The sequence below is a fragment of the Mandrillus leucophaeus genome, unplaced genomic scaffold (genome assembly GCF_000951045.1).
Source record: "Mandrillus leucophaeus isolate KB7577 unplaced genomic scaffold, Mleu.le_1.0 Scaffold121, whole genome shotgun sequence".
Classification (NCBI taxonomy): Eukaryota; Metazoa; Chordata; class Mammalia; order Primates; family Cercopithecidae; genus Mandrillus; species Mandrillus leucophaeus.
In genome coordinates this window covers 5,219,508-5,238,753 of record NW_012100432.1, presented here as the reverse complement: position 1 = coordinate 5,238,753, position 19,246 = coordinate 5,219,508, and the positions used below count along the sequence as shown (strand labels likewise).

The 19,246-nt window shown below is 37.1% G+C and overlaps 1 protein-coding gene across 3 annotated transcripts in view; it reads left to right on the top strand.

Annotated features, from left to right (window-relative positions):
• SHQ1 (SHQ1, H/ACA ribonucleoprotein assembly factor) overlaps window positions 1-19,246 on the top strand; it is a 111,408-nt gene that overhangs the window by 21,615 nt on the left and 70,547 nt on the right. For all 3 annotated transcript variants that reach the window (XM_011971279.1, XM_011971280.1, XM_011971281.1), the window contains exons 6-9: window positions 5,116-5,243; window positions 11,957-12,111; window positions 13,923-13,976; window positions 16,258-16,381. In XM_011971279.1, coding sequence (XP_011826669.1) covers window positions 5,116-5,243; window positions 11,957-12,111; window positions 13,923-13,976; window positions 16,258-16,381 — 461 coding nt within the window. The remainder of the gene's footprint in view (window positions 1-5,115; window positions 5,244-11,956; window positions 12,112-13,922; window positions 13,977-16,257; window positions 16,382-19,246) is intronic.

The following is a 19,246-nucleotide window of genomic DNA, read 5'->3' as shown; positions in this document are numbered from 1 at the left end:
GTGTTAGCCAGGATGGTCTCGATCTCCTGACATCGTGATCTGCCCATCTCGGCCTACCAAAGTGCTGGGATTACAGGCTTGAGCCACTGTGCCCGGCCCAGCATTTCTTAATAGTCATTCCTCATTGCTTATTATTATAGCCAAGTATTCATATTTCTCTTGCTGATAATGTTTGGTTTTCTTCTTCCCCAATAGTTTTTAAATTGTTGGCATACATTTTACATTAATAAGTTCTTAAAATCTTGCCTCTTTCTTTGGAAGGAAGCACAAGAATTTAGTCAGTGTTCTAAACATCTGTGAGATAAGAAAAGGGACAAAAATGATCTTATATCATTTGTGGTACCATTTTAAATTGTGATAATTTTTCATTACTCTAAATTTGTGAAAGAAGATGGTATATTGATTAAACTCTTGGATTTATTGAGTGGATATTAAGACAATAAATAGTAATTGGAAGACTGGGAGCAGGATCACATGCTTCTGAGGTGGCTCTCAATTCAAAACACAGAACTTGAGAAAAAGCATTAGAATACAATTTTATGTATCCATTCTTTCATTTGTGTATTTATTTGTTCAACAAATATTTGTCTGAATGAACTACATGCTAAGCAGTGTCACAGATACCAAGGACACCGTGGAGTATACGGCAAGATCTCAATCTCTGTGTTGTCCATGGGCCTTCCATTGTAGTGGAGGAAGTAGACACTATTTTTATTTTGATTAAGTGCTATGAAGAAGAAGCAGATTGAAGGGTTAGAGAGAGACTCGGTATCCCACTGACTCCTCTGTTTCAACATGTCCAAAATTGAACTCATCGTTTTACCTCTAAAGTCTTTGTAAATTTTCTAACTTGGTTGATGCCCCATTTTTCACTCTAGTCACCCAGATTAGAAAGCGGGGATTCATCTTTGCTTTCTCTCTTATCCCACACATTCAATCAATTCTGAAGTTGTACCATTCATCTCTGTAGTATTTTTTTCTTTTCCATTTCATCAGTTTCTGGCCCTCATCTGTGTCTGGTTTAGTGCAGCACTCACTAACTGCCTAACTGGCATCTCTGCTGCTAGTCTGGGCTACTTCAGATCCATCAACCATGAACCATTAGTATGATGTCTTACATGCTGAAAATGAAAATCTGCTGAACCCTGTCCTTGATGCTCTTCTGCTTAAAGTACCTAACTCCTTTGTGTGTCATTGCAAGTTCTCTGTGATCTGGACCCTGCCTACTTCTGTAGCTTCACTTTTGCCACTCCCTGCTCACGTTTTACACCTCAACAATGATGAATGTTTGCATTTCCCCACCTGTACCACACTGCTTTTCTCTCTTTTTTTTTGAGACGGAGTCTTGCTCTGTTGCCTAGGTTGTAGTGCAGTGGTGCGATCTCAGCTCACCATGGCCTCTGCCTCCCAGGTTCAAGTGATTCTCCCGCCTCAGCCTCCTGAGTAGCTGAGCTTACAGGCCTGCACCACCATGCCTGGCTAACTTTTGTGTTTTTAATGGAGATAGGGTTTCACCATGTTGGCCAGGCTGGTCTCAAACTCCTGACCTCACGTGATTCACCCACCTTGGCCTCCCAAAGTGTTGCGATTACAGACGTGAGCCACCACGCGCAGCCCACACTGCTTCTCATATGTTTCCTTTTATCATGGTATCCCTTTGCCATTTATTTCCCCTGACCCCACATTGCCTGAATAGTGGTTCTTATCTCTTCAGACTAGGCTCATTGTTTCTCCCATGCACTCGCCCTGTTAGACTGGCTTAGGAAGCCCACCTCAGTGCTCCCCTGTTACAGTTTATCTTGTTTTTACCACATTGTTTTATAATGTTCTGTATTTGTGTACCTGGTTCTCATTAAATTGTGGAGTCTTTAAGGGCAGGAAGTGAATTTTACAGATCTTCATCTTCCTGACGACGCACATAGAGGGCATTCAGTGAATGCTTGTTCAATTTGTGACCTTAAAAATCTTGAAAAAAAATTGAGATCTCAAATGAAAAAACAGACAAAACTTGGAAGTAATTTATTATGAAAAGTAAAATATTAGTCACCGTCAGTGCTTGTTCATGAAACTCTTAATTCATGGACAGTGTCAAGCATAGACCAGCACAGTTTGGATTACTAGGACTGTGTTAGTGAAATTTTACTCAAAATAATCAAACATTTTGGAGGTGTTTTTGGTGGTGAGGGGGATGGAGGTGGTAGAAATACCATGTTTCCAAGCCAGTTTTCTTTTTCCCTTCATCGTGGTCCCTTGGGGAGGAAAACAGCATCTTTTCAGATGGGCTCCTCTACTCTTGCCTTTGGTGTCCTTCGCGCTGTGGTGTCCAAGGCCCTTTTCTCTCACTGTGCCAGTTCTTCCTGGGCAATTTTATCCTCCTCTTGATTTAACTGCTTATGACTCCCATATCTCTCTCTTGAGCATCAGACTTGTATGTCCACCTACCTATTGGATGGGATGTTTGTAAATCCTAAGAAAAGGCATGTCAGACTCAACCTATCCCAAGCAGGGGTCTTTATTTCTCACTCATATCTGTTAGCTTCCCTCCTATGTCCCTGTCTCAACGAAGGACACTGTTGTCCACTGAGTTATGGAGGCCAGAATTCTCTGTGTCATTTTTCACTCCTTGAGCTCCTCGTTCCCTGCATCCTGAGGGTTCTGCCATCTACATGTAGGTCAGATTCATCCACTTTGCTGTGTGTCTACTGCCACTATGTTATTCTAGGCCACCATTATGTCTGCTTCTCCAGACTTTCTCCCTTTAAATCATTTTCCAGGCTGCAATAAGAGTGATGTTTCTAAACCATGCCAGTGTCATTCCCCTATGTGCAAAGCTTTTAAGTGTTTAGTTGGTAGGGATAATCTTTGAGATTTCTTAGATATGGCTTACAAGGTGGTTGCCACTATATTATTTTCAGCTTCTTTCGACTTTTTTTTCCCTTAAATGTGCCTTCATGTTTTCTAGCCTTTGCCAACCAGTTTTTCATCACAGAATACTCTCTCCTACCCCTCTTCCTCTGGTTAACTGTTCATTGTCATTCCACCGTTGGTTTAGATATTATATCCTCCAGGGTCCTTGCCTGTCATTCTAATTTATTTTGCCCTAGAATCTTACACTGCTGTTATGTCATAGCATTTTGCTATATTGTAATTGTTTGACTCTCCCATGGGATTGTAAGTTGTGTGAGGGCCAGGACTGTCTGTGTCTTGTCAGCAGTGGAACCCTAGTGCCTAACATGGAGCATGGAACGTGGCACAATGTCAATACTTTCTGTTGAATGAATGACTTATTTAGCATGTTAGTCATTGATTATTGTTTATCCATTTGAAATTCATTTCCTGGAAAAAAGCTCACGTTCTGATTTGTGGATGAGTTTATAGTAGAACCTCAATTCAAAAGAGTTCCTTCACTTTAAGGAGAAAGAGATAGCTAAGAAGAAAACAGGCTTAGCAGGATTAGTTTATGAAGCAGCTATTTTGTCTTAGTCTCACATGTCTGTCCACCTGTCAGAAATCGTTACAATTCCTATTTCAAGATATTAGCTGTTCAGTTTTGTCTAATATGTACTTTATTTCCTCCTATATAAAAATGGAATATTTATTTGGTTAAGAGCTTGGAATCTGGAGTAAGAGTTAAGTAGGTCTACATCCTAGCTATGCTTTTTACTTGTTCTCTGAACTTGGCCAAGCTACAAAACTTTTCTGAGCCTCAGTTTCTACCTTTGTAAAATGATGGTATTAATAGTACCCCATGCTCATAGTGATGGTGTGAAGATTCAAGGAAATAATGGATACAAAGCTTTTAGTGCAGTGCCTGGAACATACAAAGAACTCCGTAAGTTGTCTGTGATCTTTCTAATTTTTAAACGATTTCAGTATCTCAGTTGAAAGGGAACTTCAAGTGTCTAAGGTTGTAAAACTATCAGTTAGAAAATTCAGAGTATCAAAGCAACCAATTCCTTGAGTTTCTGGTTAACTAAAATATAAATAAAATTTTCACCATTGAGTTATACTTTGTTAATGCTTTTCCCAAGAATACCAGTTTCCAACCTTGAATGCAAGATAGAATCATTTCTAAATAAGTGTCCTCTAAGAGTGAGAGGTATATTTTGAATGTGGCTGTTATTTTTCTAGTTAAAACAGGAATGTAGAGTACAGGAAAATTAACTTTCTGTTCTCTACAAATGTTGCTTTTATCTTCTTCAGTAATTTAAGGAACTGTTAAAATTCATATCTTAATAAAATAGATTGTATCTTGGTAGAAAATATGAGTGCACATGCCAAAAATGGTGTGTGTATGTGTGTGTGTGTGTGTGTATAGCCCCTTTTAGCATCTTTGCGGAGATGCAGTATCCTGAATTTCCTACTCATCTGCTTGTTTTTCTTTGCTGGTTGAGTTCAAAAATTTTTTCCTTTATTGAAATTTTACTGAAGTCTGTGGTACTTGCAGACCTAGCACAAGTGCTAGATTTCATTCCAGTGTGTCTTCAGATTTGCTTCATTTCACATCATTGAATATGGGATGGGACTTCAGGGTAGAACCAGTCTTCTACGTACCTTCTATTTAAAGAGATCAGAGGTTGGACACAGTGGGTCAAGCCTGTAATCCCAGCACACTTTGGGAGGCTGTGGTGGGAGGATCACTTGAGGCTGAGAGTTTAAGACCTGTCTGGGCAAGGAAGCAAGACCCCGTTTCTATAAAAAAAATAGAAATTAGCCAGTCTCAGTAGCACGTGCCTATAGTCATAGCTGCTTGAGAGGCTGCGACAGGAGGATTGCTTGACCCCAGGAGTTTGAGGCTGCAGTGAGCTGCGATCATGCTACTGTACTCTAGCCTGAATGACAGAGTGAGACCCATCTCTTTTTAAAAAAGTTAACAACAACAACAAAAAAGATCAGAAATCTTATATATCCCTTTAATCAGATACTTACTTTTGTTTTATGATAAGTAACTTATGTTTGTGGTTGGTAACTACAAAGAACGTAAATATAGTGTTCAGTCTTTCCTTGAAATGTACTTTGAATTAAAAATCTGTATTTCTGGTACAAATATGAGTTAAGATAAAATGTTAAAAAGTAAAAGCCAGTATAGTAAGTTCTTTCAATGTTTTTTCCTAGAGCTGACTTTTTTGAAGACGAGGCGATTGAACAGATTTTGAAATATAATCCTTGGTGGACTGACAAATATTCAAAAATGAAGGCCTTTTTGGAAAAGAGTCAGGAGGAAGAAAATCATGCTGCATTAGGTAAGGAACTCAAATTCGGCTAATTTGTTTCATTTTAAAATCTCATGGTATATGTACCACATTTACTGCCTTCCATATTATTAAGCATATAGATGTAATTGCCTTATAATGTTAAAATATGAGTTTGAATTGCTAGTTTTGGAAATGACGTCTTTGCCTCTGACTGGAACATGCCACTAAGTAATTAGGCTTATTTGTGTTGGAAAATTCTTTTGAAGTATGTTTTCCTTTAGAATCATTGGAGTTCTTTTACAATTAATTATTTTTTAAAACCTAAATTTAGGGATATGATCACACAGGACATTTGTAGTTTCTCAATAACCTGCTTAAGAGGTATGAACATTCTTCTTTGGTAAGGACATTTGAGTATTCGTAATGGGGGGAAAAGACCCAGGTGGGAAAAGACCTAGATGGACATGTTATTACCACCTTGTCTAAGTACAGCGTTGATATATTAAGACTATACATTAGAAATATAACATTTGCAGACAGATCAAGGAAAGAACACCCATGTTTTCTGTCACACTGATTTGGCTTTTATTTACATATTAAAAATAAAATTTCAATGTTTAAATGGAAAGAATACACACATATGTACATTCTGAAGAATACTGAATGGAATATAGACTTTTTCCATCTCAAGTTCCTCTTCCCAGAAGTAATCACTATTAGTAATTTTGGGGATATTTTAGAAATATATATTCCCACATCTAAATAGTTGCTTTTAGAAATGTCTACACATAGACTCACGTATACCCGGTTCGTATCTTGTTGTTTTCAATTTGTAGTGTGTTGCACATCTTCCATATCATTATGTACAGATCTACTTGAAGCTTTTCATGATTACCTAGTATCCCGTTGGATTTTTTTTCATGATTGATGGATATTTGGGCTGTTTACAACTGGTGGACATTTGGGTGATTTCCTGCTTTCTGCAGTTGCAAATAATATATATAGTGACTTTCTTTGACCACTCATTCTGAAGTAGCTGCAGGGTCTCTAATGCATCACAGTTTTTTATTTTCTGCATATCAGTGCAATAACCTGTTATCTGCTATTTTTTCAGTGTCTAGTATAGTGCCTGTTATACAAAGGTACTCAATAAATATCTATAAATATTGTAATAAATATTTTTATGGTTAAGTTTTATTAAAGTTTAGGTGATTTCTAGCAGATCAAAACATTGCTACTATAATATTTTAGAAAAAAGAGGATTAGCTTTAGTGCATCACAGAAGCTCATTATAGTGACTCTTGTTATAGATTCATTGTCGTTTTCAACAAATCCTGACTTTTATATTTGAGTTTAAGCAGCTTTCAGACTTCTCACGTTCTGTATGTATATATAGGCACATTTTCAGGTTTAGGATTGCTAACACAATTTAGATAGTTAACTGTATATGCTAGATAGATCTGGTCATAAAGTTTGAGCAAACTTAAATCATCTAGTATATCAATTGGTCTGAGTCAGTTTCCCTAATTTTTGCACAGTATTTTAATGAGTGGTGTGGGAGAAAATTGATGGTTGCGTAGTTGAGTTTTCTGTCCACCAGGGTGAGCTAGTGGCCCTAAAAATCAAGAGAAGGCATTCCCTTTGATTTAAATTCTAACTTGCTCTACTTTGATAAATTGTAGCTTATTCTCAGTCCAGTTTTCTGTGTCAGCAATGCTTTGAGTTAGTCTTCTCTGTGTAATTTTAGCAGGAGATCAAGCCACTCAGTCCTTTTAACCACCTGCCCTCCTGACCCTTCATCTGACCCATGGCTGATAGCCAGGCTGGTGCATCAGGAACAGTCACAGTCTGCAAAGCCATTATGATGATTCATTCTAAAAACCACCTTTAAAAATAGCAAGGACATGTGATCCAAGGTAGAAGAACTTAAGCTTTGTGTTGAACAGAGTGTCTCTTCCAATAATACCAAATATAAGATATAAACTCAATGTAGGCTTGGGGTTGGACTTCTTGTTCCGCCACATGCTTGGGATATGATCTTGCACCTTTGGGTTGCTGTGGAAGTCCTGTACCTACCTCAGAGTTCTCCTGAGATTGAATGAAACGTTATATTTAAAATCCTGTAAATGTTAGAAATTATTATCATAGAGTAAAATCAGTCACAGGAGAGCCAGGAGTTGGTTAGTTTCTCTGTGAAATTACAATTTTTATACATTTAGAAAGCTTTAAGGGAAAGTTCCTTGTTAACAAAATTTCTCTCTCATTTACAAAATTCTGGTTCAAATATTTGAGGCACTCAGAATTGGAGGAATAAATTGAAGTGTGTTGAGCCAGGATAAAATATGGGGGAAAAGAAATAAACCAAGAAATAAACCACACAGTTTTCTGCTTACCTGCGGTGCCTGCTGCTGTACCTTTTCCCCTCTTCCTCTTTGTTCTTTGCCTCTCTGGCCTTCTTCCTCCTTGTGTCATAGCTGTGGGCTGTTGTCTGTTTAACACCTCCTCATCAGGTGTTGCCAGGCAGATATAACAGTGCAGGTGAGGGTGTACCTTTGATTTGTTCTGTATCATAAAATATTAACCTAGATTGCTTTGAATTCCAGATAAGCCTTAGGTGGTGAACTTTGCTCCCTCTCTTTCTCCCTCGGTTATAATTCTTGTCATTTTCATCACAGCCCTGAGTTACAACAGGGAGACTTTTCTCCAGCTTTGTAGTGATCCAGATTTTCCTCCCCAAAGGCTTGTAAATGGAAGTGTTAAACGCTATGCTTCCCCTGAGCTCTGGTTTCATGAGGATGAACTTACCGCATTTCCCATGTTGTCTTTCAGTGGTTAATCTGAAGCTCCAAAGTCTTGGCACGTTATTGCATGTTATGACACCACATAACATTTACAGTCAATGAACTTCCTAGCAGGGACATCCTGTTTGGCACCAGTGAGCCCTTCGGTGTTTGTAGAGATAACTGTCAGTGTCAACTTTGAAAGTTGTAGCACTGCAGGGCTACCCATTTAGGCTGAAGGTTTGAATGCAGCACAGTTTTTTCTGGTTCCCTTGATCTGGTTCCAATGAATGTACAATGTGATAGACAGATGTGCATTACTCTGAGAGCATCGAGATCCTTTGTGATTTAATTGTTGACCTAGATAAGAGGGATGTTTGGGAGGGGGATTTAGAGAGGAAGGGAGGATTTAAAAATAACAAAATTAGAAAATATTTGGGAGAGAAAAGTGACTACCTTGCAGACATCTTTCCATTTTGATGAGAGTCCCTTTGCAGCCTTCAGACATATTGGTGGCGTTTTGATGTTGGGAGGTGGTCCTCGGCCATTTGCTTCAATGCTCGAGTACCAGTTTCCTCCTCAAATGTACTGAGTTCAACTGACTTTTATTTCACTGGAGATTGTTTTTAAAAGTATAATTAACCAAAACATTGTGAACTATATGGCAAAGCTGCTTTGTAGTGTAGCTAAGTCATATAAATGCTTGACAAATGTTACTCATGGTGGCAATCATCCAAGCATTGTTGGCACTGCATCTGTAGTTATTTCCAGTACTGCTGCTAGGTTAGACTTGATTGTGTGCAAACTTCCCCCAAGTTCCCCTTTGGGTGATATGATTTATAGCTCTAATAAAAAAGGCCTTAGGGAGCTCAGACTTTTGGTTTCTCTAGTGATTTCCTGGTTTGTTGTTATTGTTATTTATCATCTCTAATTTCTTTGCTTGAATTTCAGAATTTAAATGCATTTGTGTATTATTAATGGAGTAGGCCACAATGGAACTTATAAATGCTCAGTAAAAGGTGGAAGTGTTTTAGGGAAAGTCTTAACAGCTCCTAGTATCCAAGAATTCAGAAGAATAATTCAAGTAGGTTTTTCTTCTGTGCACAGTTACTGAAAATGACTAATGTAGAAACACTTCCATGTACGTAATGTAACATCAGAACCTTCATTGCCTAGATCAACTTTTACAAGTGATTAAGCATCGATAGGTATGATTACTTAAAAATGAAGGCATAAATATGTGGAGAGTTGACATGTTGCTAAATAGTTTCTGGGCAAGCTTACTTTGTGATTGAGAATTATGTGGGAGCAGGGATCTTTATTAGTCAACTAGGATATAAAGATATTTCTCTAGTCAGATATCATGAACACCTGGCATTTTCCCATTAGCTAAATTAATGAACATCTCAAAAACCATACCTAAGGGAATACTGTCTCAAACCTTCTTGCTAAATACCAGGAGTCTTAAAATATTTTGTCAGGTATGCTTTCTTCCTGCAGTGAGTATGTTCCTTCATGCCATTTCCTTAAATCAAATTGCTTAAAGTGAACTGAGAGCTTTTATTTAAATTAAGGAATCTTCAGATGTGTCCTCCAATGAGGCAATCAACACTCAGTTTATATCTGTCTTATTGATTAAATCTAGTAAATTTTAAATTAAACACAGTTGACCCTTGAACAAAACATGTTTGAAATGCATAGGTCTGCTTTTATGGGGATTTTCTTTTGCCTCTGCCACCCCTGAGATAGCAAAACCAAGCCTTCCTCTTCCTCGTTTTCGTCAGTCTACTCAATGTGAAGACCAGGATGAGGACCTTTATTTATGATGCTATACCTCCACTTAATGGATAATTTAATCTTAAAGAGACTTCATGTACAATTCAAGGATTGGGGAAACCTTAACTAAAGCTATAAATCCAGAATATTGTCTTAAAAAAAAAAAGATGGACATATTTGACTACATGAAGAATAAATGCTTCAATGGCAAAAGGTACCATAAACAAAGTCAGTAGAGATATGGTAGCTTTGGAAAGATGATTAGGGCTTATATCTATAATATACAGGATTCTTAATTTGACAAGACAAGCCATCCAATGGAAGAAAAAACTGGACAAAACACATACGAATGGGTTACTCATAAGAGTGCAAATCCAGATTGCTTACAAACCAAGGAACTAGTGCTTAAAGTTGAGCATTTGGAGAAATACTAAGTGAAATAACAATGATAAGTCACCGTTTTAGTTCTCTTTTGCTGCATAACAAATTATCACAAGCTTCACACAGTGTACGTTCATGATGTCAAGTTTCCGTGAGTCAGAAGTTGGGCCTGGCTTACCTGGGTCCACTGTGTAAGGTCTTGCAAGGCTGTAGCCAAAAATACCCATCTTATTTTTTTTAAAAACAAATGTTGGAGGCTGTGTTTCCTGGAGCTCAAGGTCTTCTTCCAGTCTCACATGATTGTTGGCAGAATTTAGTTCCTCGCAGATACAGAACTGAGGCCCCTACTTTGTTGCTGGCTGTCAGCTGGGGGCCACTCTTCGATCTTAGAGGCCCCTACAGGTCCCTGCCATATAACCTTCTCACAGGCTCTCTCACTTCACCGTGTGACATTTCTTCAAAACTAGCAGGTGAGTCCCTGGCTTTGGTCTGCTAATAATGGAATGTAATCATGGAAATGACTGTCCCATTGCCTGGCCGTATTCTGTTGGATAGAAGCAAGTCACAAGCTCCATCCCCACATAGTGATATGACTCATTGGAGGTCATCTTGGAATTCTGCCTGCTATACTCAATTTATTAACCTGGAAATGATTGTAAAAAAGCTATTACATTTCTTGCCAGGGGAAGGTGGGAGGTGTGTGTAGGAAGAGGAACTTCTATTCATGACTGTGAGAAAGGAGAGTTATTGTAGCCTTTAAGTAAAGTATCTTTCTAAAACAGATACTTTTTTAACCCAGTCAGTCCAGTCTCGAGAGTCTACTTTATGGAAATAAAGCCTCTAATATCCAAGGACAGAGGATAAGGATATTTATTGCAGCATTTTTAGCAGTGGCAGAAAGCTAGAAGCAACGTGAGTGCCCATCAGTAGGGGGAGTGGTTGGATAGAGCATGGTACGTTTTGGAATATTATACTCCTTTACAAAAATTAGTTACACACCAGTTGACTTTTAGGGATTTGCCAGAGGTATTGTTGAGTGAGAAGGGCTAGATGGAGAAAAATGACCTAGTTATTTGGGTCAAGGGAGGGCGTAGGAAGTACAAACTCAGTATGTATGCTTGTGTGTCTGTATATGATTACATGTCTGTAGAGAAAACTACGGAATGATATATACTAGATTTTTAGTGGGTGAGAGGCTGTTGACGAATATTCAGGTGGAGAGAGGGTGCCAAGCAAAAGAAGAAAAGGAAAAAGGAACCGTGTTGTAAAGAAACAGTCTCGTCCCACAAGTCTAATGTATGTGATGTGGTCATATGTAAAACTTGATTTATATGGTAGACAATATGAGATTTTAATGGATTAATTTGAATTGAAATTTAGTTTAGTTTAAATGTAACAATTTTAATTGATTAATATCTGGGAATATTCCTATTTCTTGGTATAGAACTTTCAAATGGATAATGAATATTTTCAGTGTACTTTAGCGCTTTCCGTTTTCAAAATGTGTTATCTTAGTTTTAAAGTCAGTAACTGGCATTCAGACACCTTAAGTACAGAACAGTGTAGCAAAAAAGGGAGGATTGGGAATTAAGGAATAGGTATTATTTCGAAAAATCTTTATTCAGCCCTGTTAGGATTTGAGCAGACTCACAGCTCTTACTAAAACTGTGACGTCTACTTAAGTTATTTATATATCCAGAGTTAAGTAGAAATAACTTTTATTTCAGTTTCTATAATCAAAGTTCTAATTTTGACAAAGCTTCCACATTGGGGGATTTACAAAAATGAATGAAACATCTAATTTTTAAATGCGTTTTCTTCTAGTGTCTTTTTCTGAAGAAGAGAAATATCAGCTACGAAAATTTGTCAATAAATCTTATCTGCTGGACAAGAAAGCCTGTCGTCAAGTGTACTACAGTTTGATTGATATCCTTCTGGCATATTGCTATGAAACCCGTGTCACTGAAGGAGAGAAAAATGTAAGTGCTTGTATGTGTGCGTGTTGCCATAGATGACTGTGCTGGGTAAACTGCATTAAAGCATCAGTCTTTCTTGTCTAGAGTAGAACTGGTGGTGATTAGTTATTCAGGGGATGCCCCCGGCAGGGTTGCGTGTGTAGGGTGGTGGTGGTGGGTACCCACATGCAATCATACATTGCTTAGTCAGTCTTTTTCAGTTTTCTCTTGGGATTAGTCTCTGCAAAATAGCAGAGTAGGGAAGTTTAAGGGAGTAAAGCTGAGAGTAGAGAGGAAGGCTACTCTGAGCCCTCATCTCTTTTAGGCCAGAGAAGTGCTCTGTCACATGACGCTTCACATTGGCCAGGGGGTAAACTACCATACCCATTTATATTCTTTCTCTCAGCCAGAAGTCAGCAGATGCAAAATATGGCATTTTACAAAATAAAGAAATCTTAGTATTTACCTGCAAGTGTCCCTCAATTCATAGAGTGTGTGGATTTCTGAAAAATTATATGTAAATCAGATTTTTTAAAACCTGAATTATATCTTTTTTTGCTATTTAAAGGGATCATGTTATAAAAGTAAATCTTTTTGTAAATTATTTCTTAATCTTTTAAAAAATAATATAGACTTTATTGTATTTCTTCTTAAACCATATTTGATATTGTAAACTTCCTTTTCACCTATACCATTGATTGTATATTTAAAAAGGCTGGAAACCAAAAAACAGCCTTTCTAGTTAATGTGGCGCTGCAGCTGTTTATAATTGTCCTCGCTCTAAAGGTTATTTTTGATCTGAGCATAACTTTCCTTTTTTGAATTACACAAATAATTCATATTGTAAAGGAAAATATACAAACGAAGGAAATAATTAAGATTTCCTGTAATTTTAGTCATCAGAAATAACCGTTGTTTCGTGGCGATGTATCTATTTCCAGTCTTCTTTCAGTGTGCACGTGTGTCTATATTGTGTGTATTTACCTTGGGTCCTAACGTATATACTATTTAACCTGCTTTTTTCACTCAACATTATAGCACTAGGATGATATTAGAGTTAGAATTTTCTGTGTACCAATTTTTTTGTTGTCATGATTCTGAAAATTTCTAGGGTGACTCTTGACGTTTGTGTCTGACTCCAAGATGACTATTAATTGAGTGTGCTAAGGCTACTTAATATATCTGAAAATACTTTTGGTTTTCACTCATCTTTTAAAGATACTGTAAATGGAGAAAATGTTTTCTTTGACAAAAAATGCTTCATATTAAATCTTGAAAAGATGAGTGTTTAGGTATACTTGAAAAAATTTACCATTTTTTATTCTTGTATTTGTGTATTTAAAATCATCAAATCTTACAACTTGAGACCTCCTCTATAATGTGCTTATTCTCACCAGCATTCTCTGAAAGATCAAATTTTCTAGCAGCTTCTTAAGTGCCACAGGTAATACTTCAACATTATCTTTGATTCCTTTGATAGATTATTTATGGATTGTTTGGGAGGCATGTAACTTAGTTGAAAAAGGACAGAAATTGAGCAGGGATTACTTTGCTTTAACTTTTAGTTTCAAAACCCCTGGTTATTTGCTCTTGTGTTCTGGTACTTTTATCAGTAGAAAAGTTTTATTTTCAAAAATCCCAAGTAAAGTAAACAGAAACTTCCCACTGATAGTCTCTGCATCAGCAAAATAATTATTTTTCTATAGTTGTGAACACTTCTTAGTTCTCATATGTCAGTGATCCTCAGACACTGGTTGAAAAAATGGATTTCTTTGGTTTGTTTAAATGACTTTACCTTTAATGTGATGGTACTCTTTTCTCCAAAACAAATACAGGTTGAATCTGCATGGAATATCAGGAAACTGAGTCCAACACTTTGCTGGTTTGAGGTATGATTTCCACTTGCAGTTGTTTAGAGTTTGTTGTTCAGGAAGTTATTTTTGTTGTTTTTACATCATTTGGGGTAATTCAAGCAATTCCTTGAATTTTTAAAAATAGAAGCTCTATTGTACAAGTTTGTTTTCCATCTTTTTAATAAAATTCTGATAATGAAACCAAGTAGAGTATTTTGGAAGTTGGGGGAGGGAAACACACTTCGGAGAGAGGATGGAGACATGGTTTGTTGGGAAAGAATGTGGGGTAGAGTGAGAGGTGTGTTGTAAGCTGGCGTGTATTTATTGGAGCTTGAAACTCAAAGATGGAAGCAAACCTAGGTGATAAGTGACCATCAGGGTCTATGCCAAGAATAAACACACACACACACACACGAAAAATAATGTTTTTATATGTTTTATATATATATATATATATGTATATGTAAGAAAAACTTCACCTGTTCTCAGTAAGTCTGTGAGGTAAGTGTTGCAGGTTTTACAGGTGAGGAAACTTAGATCATATAGCTTAAATCACTTATCTTAAGTCCTGCAATTCAAATGTAGTCTGGTTACATTTGATAACTCTTTTAGTATGGTAGTAATTGTTTCTGTGTTCTGAAAGATGGTTGTGCAGGTCTCACCAAAAATACCAAAGGATAATATCTTTAAATTTATAAGTTTTTAACAAACTTGTGCATCAAAACAGTAATTAAAAGCAGAAACTTTAAAAAAGTATCAAGATTATATCATCAATGAAAACAGCCAGTATTTTTTAAGTTGCAAAATCCAGGTTGGTTCATTGACGTCACTTTGTTAAAATAATAGGTAAGATGTAAACAGGAACTGAAACACTTACTTCATTATAGAATCTTACTACTCCAAAAATGGTTCAAGGACCAACAACCTGACCAGCGGCTTCAGCTGGGAGCTCATTAGAAAGACAGCATTTCAGTCCCACCTCACACCCACCGAATCAGAACCAGAATTTGTAGCAAGATCTCTGGGGAGTTTGTATGCCTACTGAAGATGAAAAGTGCTCCCCTCTAGGCTTCATTGGAGTTCCTCATGTTGCCATGATCAGCATATAATAGAGGAATCGGTTTCTGTGTTAGCATTTATTAATATGTTGGAAGTAGTTGGTGACTGGATAATTTTGTGGTGTAGTTATTAAAAATCTACATGAAAATTCACCTATTTATGGTTTTTAAGTTCATAATTCTCTTTATGTCAAATACTCAGTGTTAATCAGATTTCTCATAGTTTTAAGGATTAATGTACATGTAAATTATCTTTCTCCCTTGGTTTTCAGTTTTACATATGGTTTACATTTTTTATACTTTGTTTATCGAAAAACAATTTTGTGGAAATTTTCTGTTGTCTAGTGTTTTCAGTAAGTTTTGAATTGCTAATGTTATCAGTTTGATACCATTCAAGATAGAACACCTTTTTTTCCCTAGAAATCAGTTTGATAAGCAAGAGCAAATTACTCAAGTAAATGTCTTGTATTACCCATGTCCAGTGCAAAAAAAAAAAAAAAAAGAAAAGAAAAAAAGAGGAGAGGAAGTTGAACATACTTTACTAAAGAGTTCTACTTTTTTTTTTTTTTTTTTTTTTTGTGATGGAGTCTCGCTGTATTATCCAGGCTGGAGTGCAGTAGCGCAATCTTGACTCACTGCAGCCTCTGCCTCCCGGGTTTGAGCAATTCTCTGCTTCAGCCTCCTGAGTAGCTGGGATTACAGGTGCCTGTCACCGCACCTGGCTAATTTTTGTATTTTTAGTAGAGACGGGATTTCGCCCTGTTGGCCAGGCAGGTTTTGAACTCCTGACCTCAGGTGATCCGCCTGCTTTGGCGTCCCAAAGTGCTTTACAGGCATGAGCCACCGTGCCCGGTGAGTTCTACATTTTTGATGTCTGCCATCTTGAATAGCCCTAGATGACAAAAACATGAAATGTAAATTATTTTAAAATATCCTTTATGTGCATCTGTATTTTGTTAATGCCATGTGTTTTAGATTCTTATTTGTAAGAATCTAAAATACTTAGGACTTTAAAAAGCTTTCTTGTGACATTTGTGATGTATTGATAGTGTGAGAAATTAGAAAAACTAAGATTCTATGTTTTATTTTAAGGTATACGAAAATAATCTTATTTCATGGTTTTATGTTTCTCTTCTACTTGGCATCACAATGATCCGAACTTACAGCTTTTAAATGAGAAAAGCTTCCTATTTCATCGTGTGCTTTTGTTTGTGTGATATTTTATGGAAATGACTGCTTATTAAAATGCCACTTCACAGACTTGGACTAATGTTCATGAAATCATGGTGTCTTTTGGAAGAAGGGTGCTGTGTTACCCACTGTATCGCCATTTCAAGCTGGTGATGAAGGCCTGCAGCGACACTATAAAGATATTGCAACTAGGTAAGATATTATTGCGCTTGCAAATTTGGGAGGGAAAAAGTTGTAAGTTTTTAATCTGTGAAGATACAATTATTTTTGTTTTTTTTTCTGTATATAAATAAGTAATGAAAAATGAATCCAACCACTTTTAAAGTATAAAATTCCTGTGTATAATATATATATAGATAAGTAATTGCACAGAGGCGTAATAAAAACTCTTTTCCGAGAGGAGTAAGGAAGGTAAACAAATAAGGCACACACAGTATTGCAAACCATTTTACATTATAATAGCTTGCATGGTTCAGTATTTCTTGACTGCCTGTAATCTTCTAGGCTCTATGGTGGGGCTGAGGGTCTAATAATAAAGAAGGTAGAAAAGTTCCCTGCTCTGTTGAAGTTTACAGTTTTGTCAGACAGATGATGAGTAAGTAAGCAGTTCCAAAGAGAGAGTGAAAAGTACTCTGCTGGGAGAAGTCCAGGGATCATTTAGGAGGGGACAAGTAACTTAGATTTGGCATCTCAAGAAAGATTTTCCAACAAAAAGTACAGCTACTCTGAGCACTTTTGACTTGCTAAATTCAACCCGAAAAGACAAACACTTGCTAGCTTTAAGGATGTGGGAAATTCTGAGTTCTGAAACAAATTCCAAAGTGCCCATAATATTATCATTAGAATAAGTATATAATTTCCAGGGTAATGACTTTGAAGGGGGCACCATCCATTTGTGTGTATTAGTTCTGGCACATTTATTTAAAACTCACTCTTAGTACTTTATGGTCATTTCTTATATTCTCCCCCTGGGGAGACTCATCATTCCTTTGCCCTTAGATAAAAGTGTTTCTGGGAACTTGGTTTTCAGACTTGAGAATAAGAAGGGGAAAGAAAGGAAGTTCTTCCCTCTACCTCCAGGTGACTTCATTGACCTAAAGAAGAGAATCACATCTCAAATGTTTTCTCCTACCTCGAGGTGTACTTTGCCTTCTGTGTAACCTGTGGTCTTCTTGCCCTGGTGGCGGGGATGGGGGAGGAAAATCACGTTTGAAGTAGATTATTTTAAAGTAGACAATAATTGTAAAAATGAATCATGGTTAGATGAAAGATGCCTTTTTATTCATTCAGTTGGTTTAGACTAGCCGTATTTTATTTTGAAGGATTGTTGATTATAGGATAAAAGAGCTATCATTGAGAAATCTATTTTCTTTAACTTAGCAGTGGGAAACAAACTGCTTTGTTTTTTCACGTGTTATTTCTTCTTGCCTTCCATCCAAGATGTTTTTTGAATTGCTAAAAGTACCTTGGAAAATCAATCTACTATAAATGACTGTGTGAGCCTCAGTTACACGTCACCATTCATTTCTTTTTTAAGGCCTGCTAGATTATCTGGGCATTATTCATGGACTTAACCAGTGAGAATGCAGTTTGCGGTTATCCTGTTATATCATGGCTTCCAGATGGAGAATTGGCAGAACCTCCACATGCCCGTTTGCACACACACTCACGCACTCACACACTCACTCTCCCTCTCTCACTCTCACTCACATATACAAACTACTGCTTGTTACTTTTTATTCTGGGAAGTAATCTAGTTCTTTTGACTTTTATTGGAAAAGTAATCAGTTCTGTGATTGCATAACCAAAAATAAATTCGATTGCCTTGACTTACACAGGAATCAATTACCCAAACCGTTTTAGTAAGCCAGGACTGAAAATGAGACTCAACTTTTATTCATTATCACTACGACAAGAAGTAGTTTTATCAACTGTGTTATGATAGCAACATAAAACTTGAAGTAACACACTGGAGGCCACTGCTAAAAATGAACCTGAACCCTCTATGTACCATGTACAGTGTGTTCTGTGTACACACTTATTTGGGTTGTGGCTAGTTAGTGCTAAAACTGAGGGCTGGGTTGTCTAGAATTTGTGCCAGAAGCTGTGGAGATGACATGCTCTGGATGAGAATTGTCACCTGTCTTTGTACAGGTGGATGGCACAGGGATGCCATTCTTGCCGCTGAAGAGGCTCATGTGTTTGAACACCCCATAATTTAAATAAAGGTAGCTCTGGTTTGGCATTTACTGTTTTCCAAGAATGAATTCATGCCTACTTATAATTCAAAATGCAGTCACAGTGTTCACACTGTTTATTATAAAGGTCAGTATAGTGTTCCATAGTTGAAAGTAATGAATAACCCTGGCTCCAAAGAAGGATTGATCTTAAATGGAATGAGCTTTCAAAACCAATGTAGGAGTGCTTCAGAAACTACAGAATATGTCATTATAACTGATTGACTAAGATCTGAGTTTTCAAAGAGCCAGGAATTGGCTTCATGTGACTTAACAAGTAGCCTTTACAAGGATTCTTTACTAGGCCTTTGGCTCTTTTCAGGTTTGCATTTCTTTTCATTCCATCCCCTCCTCCAGAAGACTGTATGTTTATCTCTGGAGATTGCTATTTTGTTTAATCCAAACTCCTTAAGGGCAGGAAATCCTGCTTTGCCCCTTAAGTACTGTTTTAGTGCTTAACAAAGGACCTTGCTCTTTTTGGATCAGTCATCTTGGGGCACATGACTCCTTTTTTTCCTCTGTCTCTGTCTCTTCAACTTTTATTGCCTCTTTGTTCCTTTCTTTTTGGAAGAATGGATAAAATTTTTCAGGGAAGCATCACTTAGCTGCTGTTAGTCAATTAAAAATAAAAGAGAAAAAGCAGATTTTCTAATGTATCTTCAGAAGAGTTATTCTTTTTTTTTCTTTTTTCCCTTGAGACATAGTCTTGCTCTGTTGCCCAAGGCTGGAGGGCAGTGGCGGATCTTGACTCACTGCAACCTCCACCTCCTAGGTTCAAGAAATTCTCATGCCTCAGCTTCCCAAATAGCTGGGATTACAG